This window comes from Hyperoodon ampullatus (assembly GCF_949752795.1).
Source record: "Hyperoodon ampullatus genome assembly, chromosome: 17".
NCBI classification, from domain to species: domain Eukaryota; kingdom Metazoa; phylum Chordata; class Mammalia; order Artiodactyla; family Ziphiidae; genus Hyperoodon; species Hyperoodon ampullatus.
This window is the reverse complement of record NC_136930.1, coordinates 23207332-23229712: the sequence shown is the minus strand read 5'-3', so window position 1 is coordinate 23229712 and position 22381 is coordinate 23207332. Positions and strand designations below refer to the sequence as shown.

The following is a 22381-nucleotide window of genomic DNA, read 5'->3' as shown; positions in this document are numbered from 1 at the left end:
TAATGAAGAGGCTCTTTATAAAGGTGTAGATAGGGCTAGAAGGAATCAGAAGGGGTGGTGTGGTACCCCACGGGCAAAAGAGAAAAGCAAGGAGGAAACAAAGTTGATCATTTTTCTTCATTTCCATTACCTACTTTTCTTTGGGCAACAGATTTCTTTGGAGCCCTTAGCAGGGGCCCAAAAAAGTATGGGCGTAATTGAGGAGATGACACACAAACACTTGCAATTGATAGGGCTCCAAATTCCAAGGGATTTAGAGAGGATGTTGGTCAGCTTCATTGTGTTTGGGGGATCCGATACCTCTATACCAGCTATTTCCTCCTAACTAAGGAAAGGAGCTATACCGATGACATTTATTTTTCTATAATCAGCACCAAGCTTTAGTAATCAATTCAAGAAGTAAATGCTTGACATATTATTGCAAGGACTAGGAACAGAATGTTATACATAATACTTGTTATGGCACAAAAATACCACTGTAGGGCTTCCCTGGTGGCGCAGTGGTTGAGAGTCCGCCAGCCGATGCAGGGGACACGGGCTTGTGCCCCAGTCCGGGAAGATCCCACATACCGTGGAGTGGCTGGGCCCATGAGCCATGGCCACTGAGCCTGCGCGTCCGGAGCCTGTGCTCTGCAAATGTAGAGGCCACAACAGTGAGAGGCCCGCGTACCGCAAAAAAAAAAAAAACTGTGATTGTCATTTCCTAAAACAATCAGCAGTTTGACCCACAAAATTCCTAAGATGTAGAATGAATTTGGCTCTAAACATTGTGTAGTACTATTATATTAATTTCAAAAGACTTGATCTAACTGACTAATTGGTAGGAATCATCAAGTGATACTGGATAAGTCACATATCCCTTCTTAAACCACTTTCTTCTATTTGTGCTGGTCATACCACACAGTCTGGATTACTACTACTTTCCCCACCCTCTCTCTCTCTGGCTGCTCTTTCTCAATCTCCTACATGAAATATTGGATGCTGCAGTATCCTGGGCCTTCTCATCATCTCTAGCTGCACTTTTTTCCCTAGATGATCTCATCCAGATCTGTTTTAAGAAATCCTTCAGCTCCTGACTCCAAATGTACGTCTCTAGCCCTGACTTCCCCTCAGTTCCAGGCTCACAGATCCATGGTGCTACTTGCCACCTCCTCTTGATCAATAACAGGGATCTCAACATTAGCATATCCCACACAGAACCACAACTCACAAAGCTATAGAAGTCATCTTTGACACCGCCCCTTTTAACATTCCTCATACTCAGCCCAACAGCAAGTACTGTTTGATCTGCCTCAAAAATTGATATATATTTTTTAAATTTTATTAGAGTAGAGTTGATTTACAATGTTGTGTTAGTTTCAGGTGTACAGCAAGGTGAATCAGTTATACGTGTACATATATCCACTCTTTTTTAGATTCTTTTCCCATATAGGCCATTACAGAGTGCCAAAATGGATCTTGAATGTGTCTACTTTTCTCCATTCTCACTGCCCAGACCTTCTTCCAGCCGCCCTCTTCTCTGACCTGTGGGAACATCACACTGGTGACCTTATTTTTCTCTCCCCAGAATAGAGTGATGTTTTCTTAAAGCCTAAATCATATAATGTCGTTCCCCTCCTTAAACCCCTTCAGTAGCTTCTTTATTTTAGAATAAAATCCAAATTCCTTACCTTCACCTACAAGACCCTGCATGATCTGACCCTCCTTGTCTCTCCACATTATTTCAAACAGATCACAGCCTCTCTCCTTTCCCTCTAAATTCACTGTCCTTTCTGGCCCTACAATATGTCAAGCTCTTCCCCATCTTCACACCTTTGCATTAACTCTCCCCTCTGCCTGGAAAACTCTAGCTCATAGCACGACCGGCTTCTTCTCCAACCTTGAGGTCCCAGCTCAGAAGTCACTTTCTAGAGGCTTTGTCTGACCTAACGCAGCCCACCCTCATTTCCAGTGACCTTACCATACCTGAAACAATCATCATTTATTATCATTTCTCTCTCTCTCCCACTAGGATCTAAGTTCCTGGAGAACAGCTTCTTTTCTTTCTGGAAAGAAAAGAAGTCACTGGAATATTCCTTGCTAAATAGCTACCTGGTTTAATGAATAAAGGAATACCATCAGCAAAAAGGCTTGGAATGAATCAGAAAGTGTTTTCATCTATCATGACTTCATTTCCAGATGGATATTTGGACTCTCAGATACCTGTAATTTTGGTTTGAGTCATTAATTCCCTTAAGTGGAAGATAATTTTTAATAGTATAGCTTCATTGTTTGAAAAATGGGCAGAAAGCATTCCTAGGGTGAGGATTTGTTCATTAATACTCTTAAGTTGTTATATGCTTTGAATAAAAAACACCAAGAAGAATTCTTTTTTGTGAACCTTGGGGTTGGGGTGGGGGGCAGGGCAAGATTTAAACTCTCCCCCTTTGGCCCATCTTACATCTCAGGCGTTTGGATCAGTGGCTCAAGGAGATCAGGCAGCCTGAAATTTGTGAACTGTCTCCTTAGAATAAACACCGACGCATCAGGATCATGTCCTTTAAGGTCTCCTAATTCTGTCTCTGCTTCTCAGCTCCCCTCACATCCCTCTCTCACCTTCTGCTCCATCTCTTCGCTGCTGAAGCTACTAGGGCTCAGTACTGCCCATTGCAGCGGGGAGCACAGGCAGGCTGTCTGAGATGCCCGGGAGCTACAGTGGGAATAGCTAGGTTGCTGTGTCAGGAATGCCGGCCACCTGGCCAGAGCCCCTGGGACCCCTAGGTCACTGGGCTCATGAAGCCCACAGGAGGCGTGAGCTCCTTCTGCTGTCACTAATCTTTCCCAGCAGACTGTGGCCATGTGCCACTTGCCACACTGCAAGTGACCATTCCCAACACACAGGATACTCCTCACTCTGGGAAGTTGCCAGGTACTTTGTTTCAATTGAACGGGCGGGTGGCTGGCTGGATCAGGATATTAATCCCATCATAATAGCTGATGAATCATCCTCTAAATGTGTAAATGATTGCTTTCTAGAACAGGGCTTGAGGGCAGAAATCCTACTAGACTTGTAAACAAAGCTACATCAATTCCGTCAGTTCAAGGAAGGTGTCATGACTGCTATGTTGATTGGTCAGGGTAGGCTTACGGTTGAAACAACCCATTGCCAAACGTCAGTGGCTTAACCCTGTAAAGGATTTCTCATGTAACAATCCGATCAGGTCAGCAGGGGTGGTGAAGGGGTGTCTCTGCCCCACACAATCCTCCAGGGACCCAGGCCCCTTCCTCCTGGTACAGAGGTTCTTAACCTGGAGTCCACAGGTCCCAGAAACGGGGTGGACAGAATTCAGGGAGTCTGTGAACTTGGATGGGAGAAGAAGTATATCTTTATTGTCATGAATCTTTTAACTATAATTTAGCATTTCCTGAAATTATGATCAAAGACATTAAACCACAATAATATTAATGCCACCTGTGACTTTACTACCAATAGAAATCATGGATATTTTCATATCACCTTACAATTTTAGCAGATATCATGAAATATCATTTATGCTTAACACTACTTTGAAATTATGGTAGTTATTAGACTCACTTAAAGATCTTGTTATTTAATGGGTTAAAGAGTACATATTTCATTTCACAAAATTTTTAAATATTTTGATAGCTATTTCAGTACTCTTGCAGTTTTTTGTAATCCTATGTATTTTATTTTAAACATTAAAAAACATTATTCAAGAAGGGGTCCATGGGGCTTCCCTGGTGGCACAGTGGTTGAGAGTCTGCCTGCCGATGCAGGGGACACGGGTTCGTGCCCCGGTCCGGGAAGATCCCACATGCTGCGGAGCGGCTGGGCCTGTGAGCCATGGCCGCTGAGCCTGTGCATCCGGAGCGTGTGCTCCGCAACGGGAGAGGCCACAACAGTGAGAGGCCCGCGTACCGCAAAAAAAAAAAAAAAAAAAAAAAAAGAAGTGGTCCATGGAATTTAACAGACTGCCAGAAGAGTTCATGGCAAACAAAAGATTAAAAATCCCTGATCTAAACAACAAGGTCTGACTATATAGCACAGGGAACTATATTCAATATCCTGTGATAAACCATAATGGAAAAGAATATTTTTAAAAAAGAATGTGTGGGCTTCCCTGGTGGCGCAGTGGTTGAGAGTCCACCTGTCGATGCAGGGGACACTGGTTTGTGCCCTGGTCCGGGAAGATCCCACGTGCTGCGGAGCGGCTGGGCCCGTGAGCCATGGCCGCTGAGCCTGCGCGTCCGGAGCCTGTGCTCCGCAACAGGGGAGGCCACAACAGTGAGAGGCCCACGTACCGCAAAAAAAAAAAAAAAAAAAAAGAATGTGTGTGTATGTGTGTGTATATATATATATATATATATATATATATATATATATATATGTATAACTGAATCACTTTGTTATACAGCAGAAATAAACACAACATTGTAAATCAACTATACTTCAATTTAAAAAATATTGAAAATTTAAAAATCTCTGATCTAGTGGTTCTACTGTCCCCTAAGTCCTTGGGTATCCCCTACCTCTAGTCAGCAGAGCGGGCTTGTGTGACATTGAGAAGTAGTTTAGGGACGAGGCTTAAAAGGAATGTGTGTCACTTCTGCCCATGTTCCCCTGGCCCTGACCCCACCTAACTGCAAGGGAGGCTGGGAAGTGAAGTCTAGTCTGTTCCCAGGCGAAAACGAGATGGGGCTTGGTGAGTACATGGAAGTGATTGTCACCGTGCCCATGGAAACAATTAGCAAAGAGACAGCAGTCCAACGACAAGCACCCTCCCTGGAGAAAACTCACTCCCTGTCAAATTCACTCTGGGAAGTATAATCATAATAAGACCATAATAGCTGCCATTGGTTGAATAATTACTCCCGTCAGTATTGCTCTAAATGATTCACTTTCATGACCTCATAATTAATCCTCATAATAACCTTATGAGACAGGTACTATTGTTCCTACTTGATAAATAAGGAAACCAGGACTTGAGAAAGGCAGTCCAGAATCGGTGCTCTCAATCACTGTGCTGGACTGTTTTGGAAGACTTCTGAGGTCCTTGTAAGAGAAGATGGAACTGTATCCTGGTGGAGAGAGTGGTTCCTGGAACCAGACTCCCAAACTTCACGTCTCAGCTTTGCTGGAAGCTGGCTCATACACAGGGCAAGTTTTCCTGAAGCTTTCCATGAATCTGTAAAATGGTGATAATAATAGCATCCATCTTTTAGGATTAAGTGAGATAAGTTCTTAGACTAGCACCTGGCACATGGTAAGTGCTCAGTGAATATTAGACACTGTCATTAATGCCTAAATGACACTGTGACCGCCTTAATGAAAGTGAACTAAATGTTCCAGCAGGGCTCAGTATTCATGAAGGATGCAAGTAAATCTCTGAGATCACCGAGATCCTCACCAGCCAAGGCATTTCCTAGAATGGTGTGCTGAGTTACAGTCAAGAGAATGGGATGCTGCTACTTTTCTAATGAAGGAAAAAATTAAAATTGTTGTGTTAGTTTTCATTTTAATGTAACTTTCTCTCCCATTTATAGAACTCCATGAAGGTGATGTTCAAATGCCTCTGGAAAAACTGTGGGAAGGTTCTGAGCACTGCAGTGGGTATCCAGAAGCACATCCGGACCATTCATCTTGGGTAAGGCAGCCCTCCCTTCAGAGCTTGGCATATCTCCATCAGTTTGATCCAGGGTCACTTGCACTCAGAATTACACACCACACTGTGCCTTAAAAATTCTGAACACAGGACTAGGGACTAAGCCAGCTTGATCTTCCTAATCACCATGGAGATGCCCACTGCAGATCATATAGGCCAGTATGGCAAGTGGAAAGAAAGTGGACTTAAATTTGTAAAGCCTCCCTGATATACTCACTAAGTCAGGGGTCCCCAATCCCAGGACCGAGGATCGGTACCGGTCCGTGGCCTGTTAGGAACCGGGCCGCACAGCAGGAGGTGAGTGGCGGGCAAGTGAGCGAAGCTTCACCTGCATTTACAGCCACTCCCCATCGCTCGCATTACCACCTGGACCATCCTCCTCCACCACCTGCTCTGTGGAAAAACTGTCTTCCAGAAACTTTGGTCCCTGGTGCCAAAAAGGTTGGGGACCACTGCACTAAGTATATTAAACAAGTCACTGCTTGGAGCCTCAGGTCCTTCTGAAAATGAGGCTAATAATATCAGCCCTGCAGGGGCATGTGTGAGGGCCAAAACTAAAATGTATGTTAGAATAATTTGTAAAAGATGGACCACTAAGGTAGGGTAGGGTAGGGTAGGGTAGGGTAAGGGGTCCTTGAACCCCCTGAAATTGTCTGTAAAATTAGATGTGCACTTTTTTTCCCAGTGGAGTGTATTCGTGACTTTGAGCCACAAAGGCAGATATAACCTGAAAAGGGTTTAAGAACCACAGTGACAATCAGTGCTGCTGTTGCTATTCTTATGACGCCTGATGACCTGCTCTATCATTTTCTGTTGCCCAAATAAGTCCTTTATTTGTACAACTGACACTTCCTTGTGTTATATAAAAACCATTCTAAGGAAAGATGAAACTAAGTTTCTAGCAACAGGGATTAGGGAGCCACTCCAGAGGGGCAATGGTAGTTCAGTTGCCTTGTGCTTTAGTCTCTGGGTTTTTCTTGTCCAGGGATCTGGGACTGAGAAGAGACCTTGAGAAGCTGTAAGTCATAACCAGTGTGCATAAGGCAAATCCAAATACATGACCAGCCCCCAAAATGCTTGGACACAGAGGAGCCCTTTCAAAAAGATGAGTGTTGAGAAATAAACACTACAGTCACTTTGCCCAGCAAGGGATAAATTTAGGGAATGCATCATCCTTAAAAAAAAAAAAGTGGTAGAAAAAGAAAACAAGAACTGGTTCTAAGGTGATTTTGCTGATTGGTGTGGATTGGCCTCTTCAGTGACTGGAGAGAAGCAGAGATCTATCTCCCTAACCTGTAGGCTTGGGATGCTGGAGACACAGCCAGACCCTTCCGGGGCACAGCACGTGGAAAGTCACCAAGCGCCGTGGGTGTGGCCCAGCAAAGCAGGGCGCCTGCTCCGCTAGCCTGAGGGTCCACCTCATCCTCCAGGAAACACCACACTGAAACACTGCGGGGCAGAATGTGCTCCTGTTCCTAAAGCCTTCAGAGAAGGAGATCCTGCGGCTTCTCCCCTCAAACCTCACTGTCAGCACAGCTCACAGAGTAAATAGCTCAGAGTTCTTTAAAGGTTTAGGCAGGGCTTCTGGAAGCTATAATCAGGACCTGGGGTATTTGTTTTAAAGTCCCTCTGCCCAACGCTTCGAATCCTAGTCAGCACTACACAGAAACACATGCCACATACATGTATTTATAGACTATAAACGGCATCACAGGATTTTCCTTTGAGCTTCCGGGGTGCTCTCATGGTGGGTGAAATTCAACGTGCAGCTGCTGTATTCACTTCCCTGGGATTCCCTTTTTACTCTGTGTGCTTCACATTGCCTTGGTGAATTAGGATTCACATCCCTGCCAGCCATCGCACAGGAATGGGCCTGGGTTAGCAGGACTCCAAGGCTGCTCTGTATGTATATGAAGCTGTCACGGACCTGGGTAGGGGTCGGAAGGGGACCGCCTTTGCCTTAATCCATGTCCTCCATGATGTGACTGTAGCAGGATGGGGCATTTTTAATGAGTGTTGGCTGTGGGACCTAGGGGAAGAAGGGGGCATTCCAGAACCCCCAAATATGTGTCTTGCATCTGATGTAGCTGCAGTGCACACCGTGCCAGTATAAAAAGTACACTGTTTTTCTCTTAAGTCTCACTCCATTCTTATACACCAGGGGCTGATCCTGATTTATCCCCGTGTAGGACACACGATTTCCCCCAGGCCTGTGTGTCTATTAGTGGCACTCAGGCAGCCAGTAGCAACTCGGCCTGCCCTTTACTGGAGAGGAAGTGGGGACAGGAATAGAACAGGCACACATTCTTCAGCCCACTCTCTGGGGTCTTCCATGCTCTGCTTGTAGGAAAGCCAAGCCCAGCCTGACCTGATATGGCGCAGACACCTCCCTAGACACCTCAGCCTGAGACCTCAGGGGAAACGGAACGAGGCTGGGAGAAGCCGCCGATGTGGCTAAACAGAAAGGCCGAGGAGAAGGGGAGATTTTAAGTTCTATACAGGGATTGTAAGTGGGGAAAAATGTTTAATCCGAGTCAGTGTCCTGCGCCTGCTGGATGTGGTCATGAAATTTGGGGATGCCCCAGGGAAGGGAGATGTGCAGAGGCTATCCCGTAAAACCAAGTGGCTAGATGTGCACCATTTCCCTAGAAATTCATAAATCCAATAAATGTTATTTATTCGACAGTTATTTTAAGCAAAGCTTTCTGTGGAAGAGTACAATTTTCCATGTCTCAGGGAGAAAAACTGTGGAAGTACTAGAAGATATTTTTCCTGGTGATAGTAAACATTGAGGCTTTTTTTTATACATATAAATTTATTTATTAATTTTTGGCTGCCTTGGGTCTTCGTTGCTGCCTGTGGGCTTTCTCTAGTTGCAGCAAGCGGGGTCTACTCTTTTTTTTTTTTTTTTTTTTGCGGTACACGGGCCTCTCACTATTGTGGCCTCTCCCGTTGCGGAGCACAGGCTCCGGACACGCAGGCCCAGCAGCCATGGCTCACGGGCCCAGCCGCTCTGCGACATGTGGGATCTTCCTTGACCGGGGCACGAACACGTGTTCCCTGCATTGGCAGGCGGACTCCCAACCACTGCGCCACCAGGGAAGTCCCAAGATTGAGGCATTTTAACATCAGCCTTATTTTTATTTAATACGCACTCAGTGCTTATTATGTGTGCGGTACACTTCTAAGCACATATGCAGTAGGCCTCCATACCTGCAGCTGCAGAACCCACAGATACGGAGGGCCAGCTGTGCTACGTCATTTTATATAAGGGTGCGGGCTGCCAAAATCACCCACACAGCTAGAAGCTGTCAGGATTTGAACCCAGGAGATCCGACTCCAGAATTCATGCTGGGAATCACTGTGCTATAACATCAGCTTCCTTCGTTCATTCATTCAACATTTGATAGGCACCTACTGTAGGCCACATGCGCTGATATGTGTAGTGTGACACAAAGATGAAGAAGACATAGCCCTAGAGAATCAGTTTAGGGAGGTGACAGGGGGTTAAAAAAAAATTACAGAAATGTACCAAGTCATTACATAAAGTGAATTAAATAAACTGAACGCACCTCACAGGGAGCTCAGAGGATCTAACAGTTTGGAATTAAGTCCTAACGCCTAATGTGCAAAATGCTTCCCCGATTTGAGAGCTCAGGTCACTTCCACCTCCCACCTCTTGCCCGGCCACTGTCAACTGCTCCACAGTCGGCTCGCTGGCCTCCCACCCCTCTTGCCCTCCTCTCCTCTATTCTCTCTCCAGACAATTGCCAGAGTGATCCTTTTAAAAAGTAACTTATGGGGCTTCCCTGGTGGCGCAGTGGTTGAGAGTCCGCCTGCCGATGCAGGGGATGCGGGTTCGTGCCCCGGTCCGGGAAGATCCCACATGCCGTGGAGCGGCTGGGCCCGTGAGCCATGGCCACTGAGCCTGCGCGTTCGGAGCCTGTGCTCCGCAACGGGGGAGGCCACAACACTGAGAGGCCCGCGTACCACCAAAAAAAAAAAAAAAAAAAAAAGTAACTTATGAGTCTATTTCTGTTTTGTAAATAAGTTCATTGGTATCATTTTTTTAGATTCCATATATAAGTGGTAGCATATGATATTTGTCTTTGTCTGTCTTACTTCACTTAATATGAAAATCTCTAGGTCCATCGGTGTTGCTACAAATGGCATTAGATGGCATTAGAAAACAAACTTATGGTTACCAAAGGGCATAGCATGAGAGGGGGTGAACTGGGGAGAGATAAATTAGGAGCTTGGGATTAACAAATACACAGTACTGTATATAAAACAGATAAACAACAAGGACTTACTGTATAGCACAGGGAACTATACTCAATATCTTGTAATAACCTATAATGGAAAAGAGTCTGAAAAAGAATATATATATGCTTTATATATATATATATATAATATATTAAAAAAATATATATAATTACTTTGCTATACACCTGAAACTAACACAACATTGTAAATTAACTATACTTCCATTTTTAAAAATAAAAAATAAATAAAAATAAAAAGTAACTTAGAGTCCTTAAAATCCCCAGAGGCTTCCATCACATTCAGGACAGAATCCCAAGTCTTTCCCCAGGGCTACAAAGCCCTGGGCGATCTTGCCTCTGGCTTCCTTGCCACTCTTCTCTCATTACTCTCTGCCTGGTGCCCCGAGCACCAGCCACCTGCCTCTCTGCCCTTCTTGGAAAGTGCCAAGACGGCCCACCCCAGGACTCTGTGCATCCTTCCCACATGGTTCCCACATGGGTTTCTCCCTCACCTCATATAGACATCTGCTCAAATATTACCTCCTCGGAGAGTCTTCCTCTGAACACACTATTTAAAATGATGCCCCTGTCGTTTACGCTAAGGACACTCTTAATGCTGCTTAATTTTTCTTTCTGGGATTTATCACTACCTGATGTGTTAAATGTCTATTTCCTTATGGGTTTACTTTTTTTATGAGTTATAGTCAACGTACAGTATTATATAAGTTACAGGTGTACATTCTGGTAATTCACAATTTTTTAAGGTTATACTCCATTTATAGTTGTTACAAAATATTGGCTATGTTCCCTGTATTGTACAGTAATATATCCTTGTAGCTTATTTTAGACGTAATGGTTTGTACCTCTTAATCCTCTACCCATACACTGCCCCTCCTCCCTCCCTCTCCCCACTGACAACTCCTGGTTTGTTCTCTATATCTGTGTCTGCTTCTTTTTTGTTATATTCACTAGTTTGTTGTATTTTTTAGATTCCATATATAAGTAACATCATACAGTATTTGTCTTTCTCAATCTGACTTATTTCACTTAGCATAATACCCTCCAAGTCCATTCATGTTGTTACAAATGGCAAAAACTTCATTCTTTTTTAATGCCTGAGTAGTATTCCATTGTGTGTGTCTGTGTGTGTGTGTGTGTGTATCTCACATCTTCTATATCCTTCATCTGTTGATGGATACTTAGGTTGCTTCCATATCTTGGCAATTGTACATAATGCTGCTATGAACATTGGGGTGCATGTATCTTTTTGAATTACTGTTTTGTTTTGTTTTTTAGATATATACCCAGGAGTGGAATTGCTGGGTCATATGGTAGTTCTATTTTCAGTTTTTTGAGAAACCTCCATACTATTTTCCACAGTGACTACACGAATTTACCTTCCCACCAACAGTGTACAAGTGTTCCCTTTTCTCCATATTCTCACCAACGTTTGTTATTTTTGTTCTTTTTGATGATAGTCATTCTGACAGGTTTAAGGTGATATCTCATTGTGGTTTTGATTTGCATTTCCCTGATGATTAGTGATGTTGAGCATCTTTTCATGTGCCTGTTGGCCATCTTCATGTCCTCTTTGGAAAAAAGTCTATTCAGATCTTCTGCCCACTTTTTAATAGGGTTGTTTTTTTTTAATGTTGTGTTAATGAGCCATTTATATATTTTGGATAGTAACCCCTTATCGGTCATATCACTTGCAAATATTTTCTCCCATTCAATAGGTTGTCTTTTTGTTTTGTCAGTGGTTTCCTTTGCTATGCAAAAGTTTTCAAGTTTAATTAGGTCCCATTTATTTATTTTTTACTTATATTTCCTTTGCTTGGAGACAGATCCAAAAAAATATTGCTACAATTTATGTCAAAGAGTGTTCTGCCTATGTTTTCCTCTAGCAGTGTTATGGTGTCATGTCTTACATTTAGGTCTTTAATCCATTTTTAGTTTATTTTTGTATATGGTGTTAGGGAGTGTTCTTTTTTTTTTTATTTTTATTTATTTATTTAATTTATTTTTGGCTGTGTTGGGTCTTCGTTTCTGTGCGAGGGCTTTCTCTAGTTGCGGCAATTGGGGGCCACTCTTCATGGCGATGCACGGGCCTCTCACTATTGCGGCCTCTCTTGTTTCGGAGCACAGGCTCCAGACATGCAGGCTCAGTAGTTGTGGCTCATGGACTTAGTTGCTCTGCAGCATGTGGGATCTTCCCAGACCAGGGCTCGAACCCGTGTCCCCTGCATTGGCAGGCAGATTCTCAACCACTGCACCACCAGGGAAGCCCAGGGAGTGTTCTTATTTCATTCTTTTACATGTTGCTGTCCAGTTTTCCCAGCACCACTTATGGAAGAGACTGCCTCTTCTCCATAGTATATTCTTGCCTCCTTTGTCAAAGGTTAATTGACCACAAGTGCGTGAGTCTATTTCTGGGCTCTCTATTCTTTTCCATTGATCTATGTGTCTGTTTTTGTGCCAGTGCCATACGATTTTGATTACTATAGCTTTATACTGAAGTCAGGGAGCATGATTCTTCCAGCTCTGTTCTTTCTGAAGATTGTTTTAGCTATTTGGAATCTTCTGTGTTTTCATACTAATTTTAAAATTATCTGTTCTAGTTCAGTGAAAAATGCCATTGGTATTTTGACAGGGATTACATTGAATCTGTAGATTGCCTTGGAGAGTGTGGTCATTTTAACAATATTAATTCTTCCAATCCAAGAACACGGTGTATTTTTCCATCTGTTTGTGTTGTCTTCAGTTTCTTTCATCAGTGTCATACAGTTTTCTGAGTATAGGTCTTTTACCTCCTTAGGTAGGTTTATCCCTATGTATTTTATTCTTTTTGATGTGTTCCATTATGGGTTTCTTGTCTGCCTCTCCCCCTAGACTATATGTTCCATCAGGGCAGAGTCTATTTATGTTTTGTTCACTGTAATAGTGGGACTCTAAAAAAAGAGCCAGGACATAGTAGACTCTCAATGAATTGTTGTTGAATAATTGATTGATTGGTTGATTAATTGAATAAATTGCTTGAAGAAGTCAAGGAAGGCTTCCCTGGAAGTGGACGGTTGAGTGTTGCAGGATAGGTAAGAGTTTGCCAGGCAGACAGAACAGAGGAAAACCATTCCAGACAGAAGGAACAGCATGTGATGTGCCAGATTTCAAGGCAAGAAAATGGCTTGGGTGAGTAGGATTGTTTTGCTCTCTTTTGCATTAGGCGTGTTGGGGAGTCTGACTACAGTGATGGAGAAGAAGACTTTTACTACACTGAGATCAAGCTCAACACAGACTCGGTGGCAGACGGACTGAGCAGCCTGGCCCCGGTTTCGCCCTCCCAGTCCCTGGCTTCGCCTCCTACTTTCCCCATCCCAGATTCCAGCAGAACAGAAACTCCTTGTGCCAAAACTGAGACAAAACTGATGACACCCTTGAGCCGCTCTGCTCCCACCACCCTCTACCTCGTGCACACCGACCACGCTTACCAGGTGACTGGCAAGGGGCCGTGAGAGTAATCACTTTACTCCTGACCAAAAGCAGTAGCATTCTGACCTCTGAGTAAAGGATAACTCAGTGGAAAAACAGCATCCAAGAGAGCCCAGTAGCAGAGTTGGCTTTTTCTTTTTCTCCTTTTAAAGCCAGAATCTTGCACAGATGAAACCCTATAGGTCCTTGGACTTTGCAGTACTGATTGAAGATCCGATCCCTGAGACGCTGTTATGAGAATTAAAATCCTTAATACTGTAAATCTCTCAGAAGGGTGCCTGGCACATGATATAAGTACCTGTTAAATAAAAAATAAAATAAGTGAAAAGATGAGCATTGAAAAGTGCCACTTTCGTCCTGCACCCCAGTCTGGGACTTAGTGCACTCCCTTCTGAATTGGTAACTAACTCTCTCAGACTGGCGCTGTGGTTGTCAGTGTTCCCCAAATCAACAGTGTCAGCATCACCTGGAAACTTGTTAGAAATGTACATTTCTTGGGTTTGCCCTAGACCTGTGGGACCAGAAGGAAGGGTGGGGCTGAGCAGTCTGTGTTTAACAGACCTTCTAGGGGATTCTGCTTCACTCCAAAGTCTCATAAGACCTTAGAGACAAATCCTGCAAATACGGGACAGGGCTAAAGCTCCTTTTCCCCCAGCAATTATTAACTCTTTTAAGTGTTGATTTAGTAAAGTTTCAATACACTCAAATTTAAAAAAATTTTCCCATAATTATCAACCACCTTATGTAACTTTTTAGAAAAAAAATCTCCTGTACATATTTGTAATTGTGTTCTCTCACCCTTGTTTTATAAACACTTTCCATAGAACTGAATATACAACCAAATTCAATTAAATCAAAACATTAAATTGTTTTAATCATTCTTTTGTTAGGGATCTACTTTTTAGTCTATCCAGCTTTTTAATTATCATCAGTAAATCTACAGAGGATACCTCTGTGCCAGTAGCTTTATTTTTTCTTTGAATTTCCAGAAGAGTAATTATTGAATCTTAGGATATAACATGAATAGCTATGTATTGCCAAAATATTTTCCAGTGGTGCCAGTTACAAAACCACTGTCACTAGCAACTATATGTATAAAAGTAGAAAAACTAAAGCTGTAGAGGAATAATTCAGCCATTTATTTAGTAGACTTCAACTCAAGGGCAATGGAATAGAGCTAATTATTAAATTAGTTGATGCAATAACTTTCATTCCTGACTCTTCTTAACGGCGGTCAAAAGAATTATTCATTCCTTTGTTCTTGTTTGTCAGTGTTGCATTTAGGTCCGAAATCGTGGGCTTGAACCAACTTAATTAAATTATTTTGCTTATCTATATAATGAGAGTTGGAACACACACTAAGGGATCTAGAAGTTCCTTCCCAAACCATATATTCACAATATTGGGATTTTTCTGTTTACAGATATTATAAATGCTCAGCATAAAAATATTAGAAACATAAGCAAAGAAAGAAAATCCATCCTTAGTCCCAACAACAAGAAAGCCCCTTGGTTCATAGTTTTGGTATGTCCTTCAAAAGTATTCTATGTGTGTATGTATACTCATTTTTTTAAAAAAATGGAATCTATTGTAATACTGTTTTCACTATGCTTTGTTTTTTCCACTTAATATCTCATGAACATTTTCCCACGCCAATGAGTATTCTTCAACAACATCATTTTTAATGGCTCCGTGGCTATATCATGATATAGCTACCCTTTTCCCTATTATTGGACACGTGTTTCCAGTTTTGTTAAATATAATACATAGTTCTGCAATGAACATCCTTATATCCATTTCCTGAGAATAAATTCTAGAAGTGGAATAGCTAACATACAGAACGCTAAGAATTTTTATATGTATTGCCAAATTACCCTCCCAAAGTGTTGTAATTTACAATCTACCATCACTGCATAAAAAAGTGACTTCCCAACTTGATAGTGAGGAATTGTATATCACAGATGTCCTAAAATAGGTATATGTATGTATAAGCAAATTTCTTTTCAGAAATCGGTAGTCAAAAACTTTCTCCTTTTATACCTTCGATTGCTTAGATAGCTAAAAAGTTTATCTCTAGCTACTCTCTTTGACTGTGTTTAATTTACTGCTATTATAATTTAGTCGTTAATATAACTGAGATTAGTTCTGAGGCCCTACTTTGGAAATGACAGCTTAAGACTCTGAGGTGAAATGTTCTTTCATAACAACTTTCTCTGTTTTCTATTTGACAGGCCACGCCCCCTGTGAACATTCCAGGATCGGCCAAGTTCACCCCCAATGGCAGCAGCTTCAGCATTTCTTGGCAGTCTCCTCCAGTTACCTTCACAGGCATTCCAGTAAGTAGAAAAGCAAAAAGCCAGAAATCTGGTCAAAGCCAAACATATATTTAGAGAACAAATTGTAGAAACTTGCAAGAAAAAGACGAAAATTGGAATGCCAGAAGAATTCTTTTTTTTTTTTTATGATATTTGTAAACTCAGCGAGGTGTCTCGTGGTCCAGACAGGCCCAACTTCTTTGTAAAAAGGTATTTTGACTGGAATTTTAGAAACTAAAAGACAGTTTCATCTGTTGATAAACAACTTGTTGGAAATATATCAAGATTTTTTGTGTGGGTGGCATATTTGTATGTTTCCAAAAGGCTTTATAAAATTAATAGCTGAACTCAGACCCTGAACATAAAAGAAAGAGACCCTATACGTAAATGGCACTTATCATTATGAGTAACTTTATAAGATTTGACTTTGAAATTATTGTTTGTGGGTATGTCATTTTGCAAGTTCAAATAGTAGAAATTGAAAACACTTTTTTTCTTCCAAAGCCTGAATAGTCCATGCTGAGGGGTAATTTGCAAATAAATGAGTGCTGAAATATGCCATCGGGTTTAAGTAGTATATAAGAATTGATTTGATATAGTAAATGATTACTGTCTGAAAACTCAGCATGAATGTGCTTGATTTTTAACTATTCATTTAAAAAGATATTGGGTCTTTTATAGCTTATCACAGAATATCCATAGACCCCCATACCGCTGATGCCCAAGGGGGTTTATAACTCCTGATAAGGTTCAGGGAAGTGGCTTATGATAATAGACATTAACCTTATTTTCTCCTCTCCACCCCTCTCCCTAAGGACCTCACAAAAGCTTCTTATTGCAACCACTGGCAACTCCCAGAGGTTTCCAGCAAATACCAAGGCCTCTTGTGGAGCTGATAAAAATGAAAGTGGCTCAGTCAATTACGCTGTGCTCTGTCAATGAATATTTATTAAATTCCCTAGAGGAATAGTCAACAATAAAAAGCATCCTGCTGGCAGCAATTCGAGAATTTGTGGCTTCCAGAAAATACTCCTAGAATAGGATTTTTAAACAGGATCATGGCTCTGGAATAATTATGAAAGGTGCCTCCTTCACGAAGAGTGGAACTGCTGGCAGTTCTCAAAAAGCAAGAATACGATGAATGCCCTGTTAGTAAACATTGAAAAAGAATAGCTTAGACATTTAGGTATTAGTTTTGTTTCTGGCAGGAACAGTGATCCCCTAAGGTGGGTGTCAGAGGTAAACAACCAGCCCTTTTGGCGACTTTTTTTTTTTTTTTTGGATAGACATAAAAAGACCCAGGGTGGCTCTCGACAGGACATTTGAGACAACCCTAAGCCAGCAAGGCAGCTACAATCACAGAATGACAGAGACCTGCTATTCTGAATTCCGTTCCTTCCCTTCTTTGATTTGAGCAGAATTTTCAAGAGCATCCCCCTAGAGCTCATCTGGTGTAAAAACAAGTATAGTGTGTAGACAGAACAGCCCAGTTCAGACTTCCTTTCAAATTACCTCTATGACCAGCCCAAATGGAATATTTTCCCCTTTGTTCTATTAATTAAATCATCTCCTTCTGAAGCACAGTGTGACATCACGCTGCATGGTTGTTTTTTTTTAAATTGGGGTATAGTTGTTTTACAATGTTGTGTTAGTTTCTACTGTACAGTGAAGTGGAGTTCCCCGTGCTATACAGCACGTTCTGATTAGTTATCTATTTTACACATATTAGTGTATACATGTCAATCCCAATCTCCCAGTTCATTCCACCACCCCCCGCTTCCCCCCCTTGGTGTCCATACATTTGTTCTCTACATCTGTGTCTCTATTTCTGCCTTGCACACCGGTTCATCTGTACCATTTTTCTAGATTCCACATATATGCGTTAATATACGATATTTGTTTTTCTCTTTCTGACATTTCACTAGTTCCGTGTCCTCCAAAGTTCCTAAATGTCTTTCACGGTAGGGTACCAGCCAGGATACCGCCTCTTGTTGGTTTTTCAACAGTGAAATTTTAAAACTCTTCTCTCTGTGGACACTGTGGACAGAGTCCCTCATTTTGCTCTCGATTGCTTACCAGGGATGTTCTGGACTAGAGCTTTGACAGAAAGTACATAGAGTAACTGAGTTAACTAGGTATCCCACTAAAATCCTATGGGAGCATCTAATTTATCCTTTCGCCAGAGAATTCCCAACCTATCTGGTTTTAGACGGTTTCAGCAGTCAGGCTTGCCATTGCTATCTAAAAATAAAGGTAAGGGGATGGAGGGAGCTGCCATTTTCGAAGGCTTTTGTTTAATTCTAGAAGGAAGACAAGGAGGCTTACTACTAAAAGTGTTCTTCATGTTGCCCTACTCTCTATCAATGCTTTTTTTTAAAAGAAAAGAAAAAAACTGGCTGTTTGCTGTCCACCCCCTTCTACAGGGGGCTGGATCTCACAACTCCACACCACCCAGGCATAGGACTGTCACATGTCCACTGGCTGGGTGCCAGCAGCCATCCCTGAATTCTCCAGGGGTGCTAGTCCTGCCTCTAGAAAACAGGGAGCCAGGCTGACTCTGAGAACCTGTGAATCCCCACCTCCTAAATTCATGTAATAGGATTTTCAGACAGAAGCTCTAAAAGTTTTAAATGATAAGGTACTAGTCTTAGTGGTGGCTTCAACTTTATCCAAACTAAAGAACAGAGCAGTTGCCATTTTATTAAATCCTCATTAAAGAACACCTTTCTTGCTGTACTCCAGAGCAAGTACTCTGAGTTTGTCAACCCCACTTAAGGTTTCCTTTTCTCCCATGTCTTTGAGACCTGGTATTGAAGAGGGGATGCTTTTGTATGCTTCCTAGAAAGTAGAAATAATCTCCTTCTGCGAAATCCCAAGGTTTAAAGAATTTTATTTGTTCATTTGCCTACACTGGACTTCCTGAATTTGGGGCTTTAATAAGTTCCCTGGGTAAGACCTCTTCCCGGAGGTGTATAGCCCAGAAGGTCAATCGCATATTCACCAAGGTAACGTTTCAGTCTTTTCTAGCCCAAGGCTATGGACATAGGGGTAGGGAGAAGACCATGGTTAATTACTGCTTTCTTTGACCTGTTTTTCCCCCAATGACCCCTAATTATCTCCATTTCTTTCCCTGTCTTTTCATGGCAGAAAGCTGAGAGCTCTTGGCCCCTGTGTTAGTCTGCCATAATAGACTGGATGGCTTAAACATCCCACATTTATTTTCTCACAATTCTGGAGGCCAGCAGTCTCAGATCAGTGTGCTAGCTGATTCAGTTCCTGGTGAGGGTTCTCCTGCTGTCTGGTCAGGGGCCAACTTTTTGGTATGTCCTCACATGGCCTTTTCTTTTCAGGGGGTAGGGAGATAGAGAGCCCTTTGGTGTCTCTTCATCTAAGGATACTAATCCTATTGGATCAGGGTCCCACCCTTTGGACCTTATTTGTCTTTAATTACTTCCTTAGAGACCCCATTTCCAAATACAGCCACACTGAGAATTAGGGCTTCAACATGTGAAGGGGGATGGAGCAGACACAAAATCCAGTCCATAATAGACCCCATGCAAGCAAATAGGAGCTAATCAACCTGCTATCCAAGGGCCATTCCAAGAGGCTTCAGGCCAGAAAGACAGTCTCCAGACCTGAAATAGTAGTTCTTAATTGTTAGCTTTTTAGCTGGTTTGTTTTTTATTAACACTTTGATGGAGGGTTCAGAATATTCTGTTAGAAGAGATTCAAACCAAGACAAGGGGCTTTTTTCTTTTTTTTTCCCATTTGGGGGATAGAAAATCACAAAGAAAAGAAATTTCTCCAACGTATTTACAGAAGGACACAACATCTGTATTAATGCTCTGGTGTGAGGCAAGTCCTGACTGGCATTTACAAGCCGTGACCTCTAGCCGGTCATAGGACCTCTTTCAAGCAATGCCTTCGACTCAGCTCTACGACAACCACCTTGTATCGTTGTATTGTTGAACACAATGCCTGGCACTGGCTGACATTATGTTGTACTTCCTAGTGTTGTTATCTGTGGCATGTCCCATTACTGTAAAACCGGGGGCAGAGAAAGTGGATGCTCCCTATCTGGGGTTGACTCATATAACACAAATATACTCAACATATGGGAAAAATTAGCCACGATTTTTGCAGACTATAATTTAGAATTCTTTAAACTCTTCTGAGGTCACACCTAATCAGGAGACAAATTACAGGCAAATAGCCCATTTTAGTTATTTAGAAATAATACCATACAGTACTCTCTCTAAGTGTATTATATGCTTTATAAAGCATGTCCCCAAATAGAACTTAAAAATGGTTAAGATGGGGCTTCCCTGGTGGCGCAGTGGTTGAGAGTCCACCTGCCAATGCAGGGAACACGGGTTCGTGCCCCGGTCCAGGAAGATCCCACATGCCACAGAGCGTCTGGGCCCGTGAGCCATGGCCGCTGAGCCTGCGCGTCCGGAGCCTGTGCTCCGCAACGGGAGAGGCCACAGCAGTGAGAGGCCCGCGTACCGCGAAAAAAAAAAATGGTTAAGATGTAAAACAAATAACTCTGGAATGTGGAGGCCACTGGGAGAAAGAGACAAATCATGTTTTCCAGGGCACACAATACTGCCATCAGTTATGAGGCAGGATGGAAGAGAGAAAAAGCAGGGCTTTAACACCATTCAGAACCAAGTTCCAAGGTCGGCTGGTGTCAGACAGCCCATATTCAAATCCTGGGTCCGCCATTTACTTTCTGCGTGGCCTCAGCAACTTCCTTAACTTCTCCATTTCCTCATCTAAAAAGTGGAAGTGATAGCGATGCTTATCCTGGGCTTATCATGAGGATTAAATTAGATAACACAGGGGAAGGTACTTTAACAAGCTCTTGGTAATTCCTGATACTACTTTTAACTCTGGGATGCATGTAGGCCAGTTCCCTGCTCCAAGCCTAAATTGTCTTACCTACAAAATGCAGATAGTGCTTAGTTTGCAGGCTTTTTGGTGAAGATTCAAAGAGAGTATAAATAACCTTGTGGCCTTTCACATATGTAAGCACTGAATAGATGTTGGCTGCCTATGCCCGTCTCCCCCTAGCCTCAGCCCCAGCTAACATAAGATGCCAAAACATGATTGTCTTGCTATTAAAAATTTTCCAGGAAAGCTCCCGATCAATAGCCGGAGGATATTGATCCTCCCACAGAACTAAGCCGCACGCTGGTGTGTGAACAGGGTCCTGGCTTCCACTATGCTGCAACCTGCAGAAACCCAGGTCTGTTGTAGAACGGGAGGGGCTGCCATCAGACAGGACTAGACACGAAACACGTGTGTGCCCTCAACTCCAGACTTAAGAAAGCCGTTAGCAGAAATAAAGAAGGTAGAGAAGGTTTCTTCCTGCAGTAGGTCCAAACCTGCCCCTCATTCCTCCCCTAAACCTATGAGGTCACCAGTTTTCTAATGTCAGTTAAGTGGCACCCCCATCCCTCCAGCCTCTCAGGCCAGGACCTAGGAGGCATGCTTGATCCATCGAAAGATTTGTCCTCTTATTTTCTGTCCTATATCCCATTTATCAGCAAGTCCCGGACTCTGCCTCTACAGGATACGCATCCAGCCCCTTCTCCCCACCACTGCCACACTCTCATCTAAATCACCAGTACATTTTTCTCCTGAAACAGTGCAAAAGGCTCTTCAGCGGTCCTCGGGGCTCCTGTCCAGGCTCTTGCTAACCCATTCTCCAAGGAGCCAGAACGATCTTTGTAAAGCATTAATCAGATGTCTCACCTTCTTAAAACACTCCACTGGCTTCCCTTGCACTTAGAATCACCTTCGAATTCCTCATCACAGCTCCCAGACATGACCTGAACCCACCACCTCCTGTCCTCCCGCCTTCCTCCTGCCTCCCGCGCATTGTCTTCCGGCCCCACTGGCACTCTGCACCTGGGAGGCCTTGGACCTTGCCCGCCCCCTTTGCCTGGAGCGCCCTGTAGATCAAAGGTAACCTCCCCAAGAAGCCTTCCCTCACCACCCTGAACAAATATGTCCTCTCCTTCCATCACGCTTGGCCTGGTAGCCTGTTTCATTTTCTTCAGGCACTTATCACTAAAATGCCCTTACTTGTTCTGTACTTATTGTCTGTCTCCCCACTAGAATGTACACTCCATGAGGGCAGAGACTTTATCTTGTTCAGCGCTGTATCCCCACAATCTAGAACACTGCCTGGGGCATGCCAAGTATTTAACAAATATTTGTTGAATGAAGAGCATTTTATAATCTCATATCACCCCACACAAAATTGACGTATGGCAATTCTGCAAAACTTAGAACCTTCCACATTATCCCCGGCTGATGGAAACAGTGTCACTGTCGTGTCACCTAAACATTTCCAGTTCTCTGACTGAATAAAGAGGTACTCTTGGGATTCTACAAATTCTACACTAATTTTTAAAACAAAAATTTTTTTTTCATTGTCCTGAGCACTTAAAACAAGTCATATGAGCATATTCTAGATCATCTACAATGGTAGTAAACCCTGAAGCGTTCACTCCTTCTACTGTGCTAATATGCATCCTGGTCCCGATGGGATGGGGGAGGGGAGTGGGAGGTGGGGATTCTGCTTCTGGAAGAACCTACATATCCATCCACATCAAATGCAGACACTGAACTCCAAAGCTTTGGT

General features: G+C 42.8%; 1 protein-coding gene across 1 annotated transcript in view; it reads left to right on the top strand.

The window, feature by feature from the left end:
• ZNF704 (zinc finger protein 704) overlaps positions 1-22381 on the top strand; it is a gene marked incomplete at both ends in the record, with an annotated part of 211632 nt that overhangs the window by 186597 nt on the left and 2654 nt on the right. The window contains 3 exons of the mRNA XM_079722793.1: positions 5545-5645; positions 13149-13416; positions 15646-15750. Coding sequence (XP_079578919.1) covers positions 5545-5645; positions 13149-13416; positions 15646-15750 — 474 coding nt within the window. The remainder of the gene's footprint in view (positions 1-5544; positions 5646-13148; positions 13417-15645; positions 15751-22381) is intronic.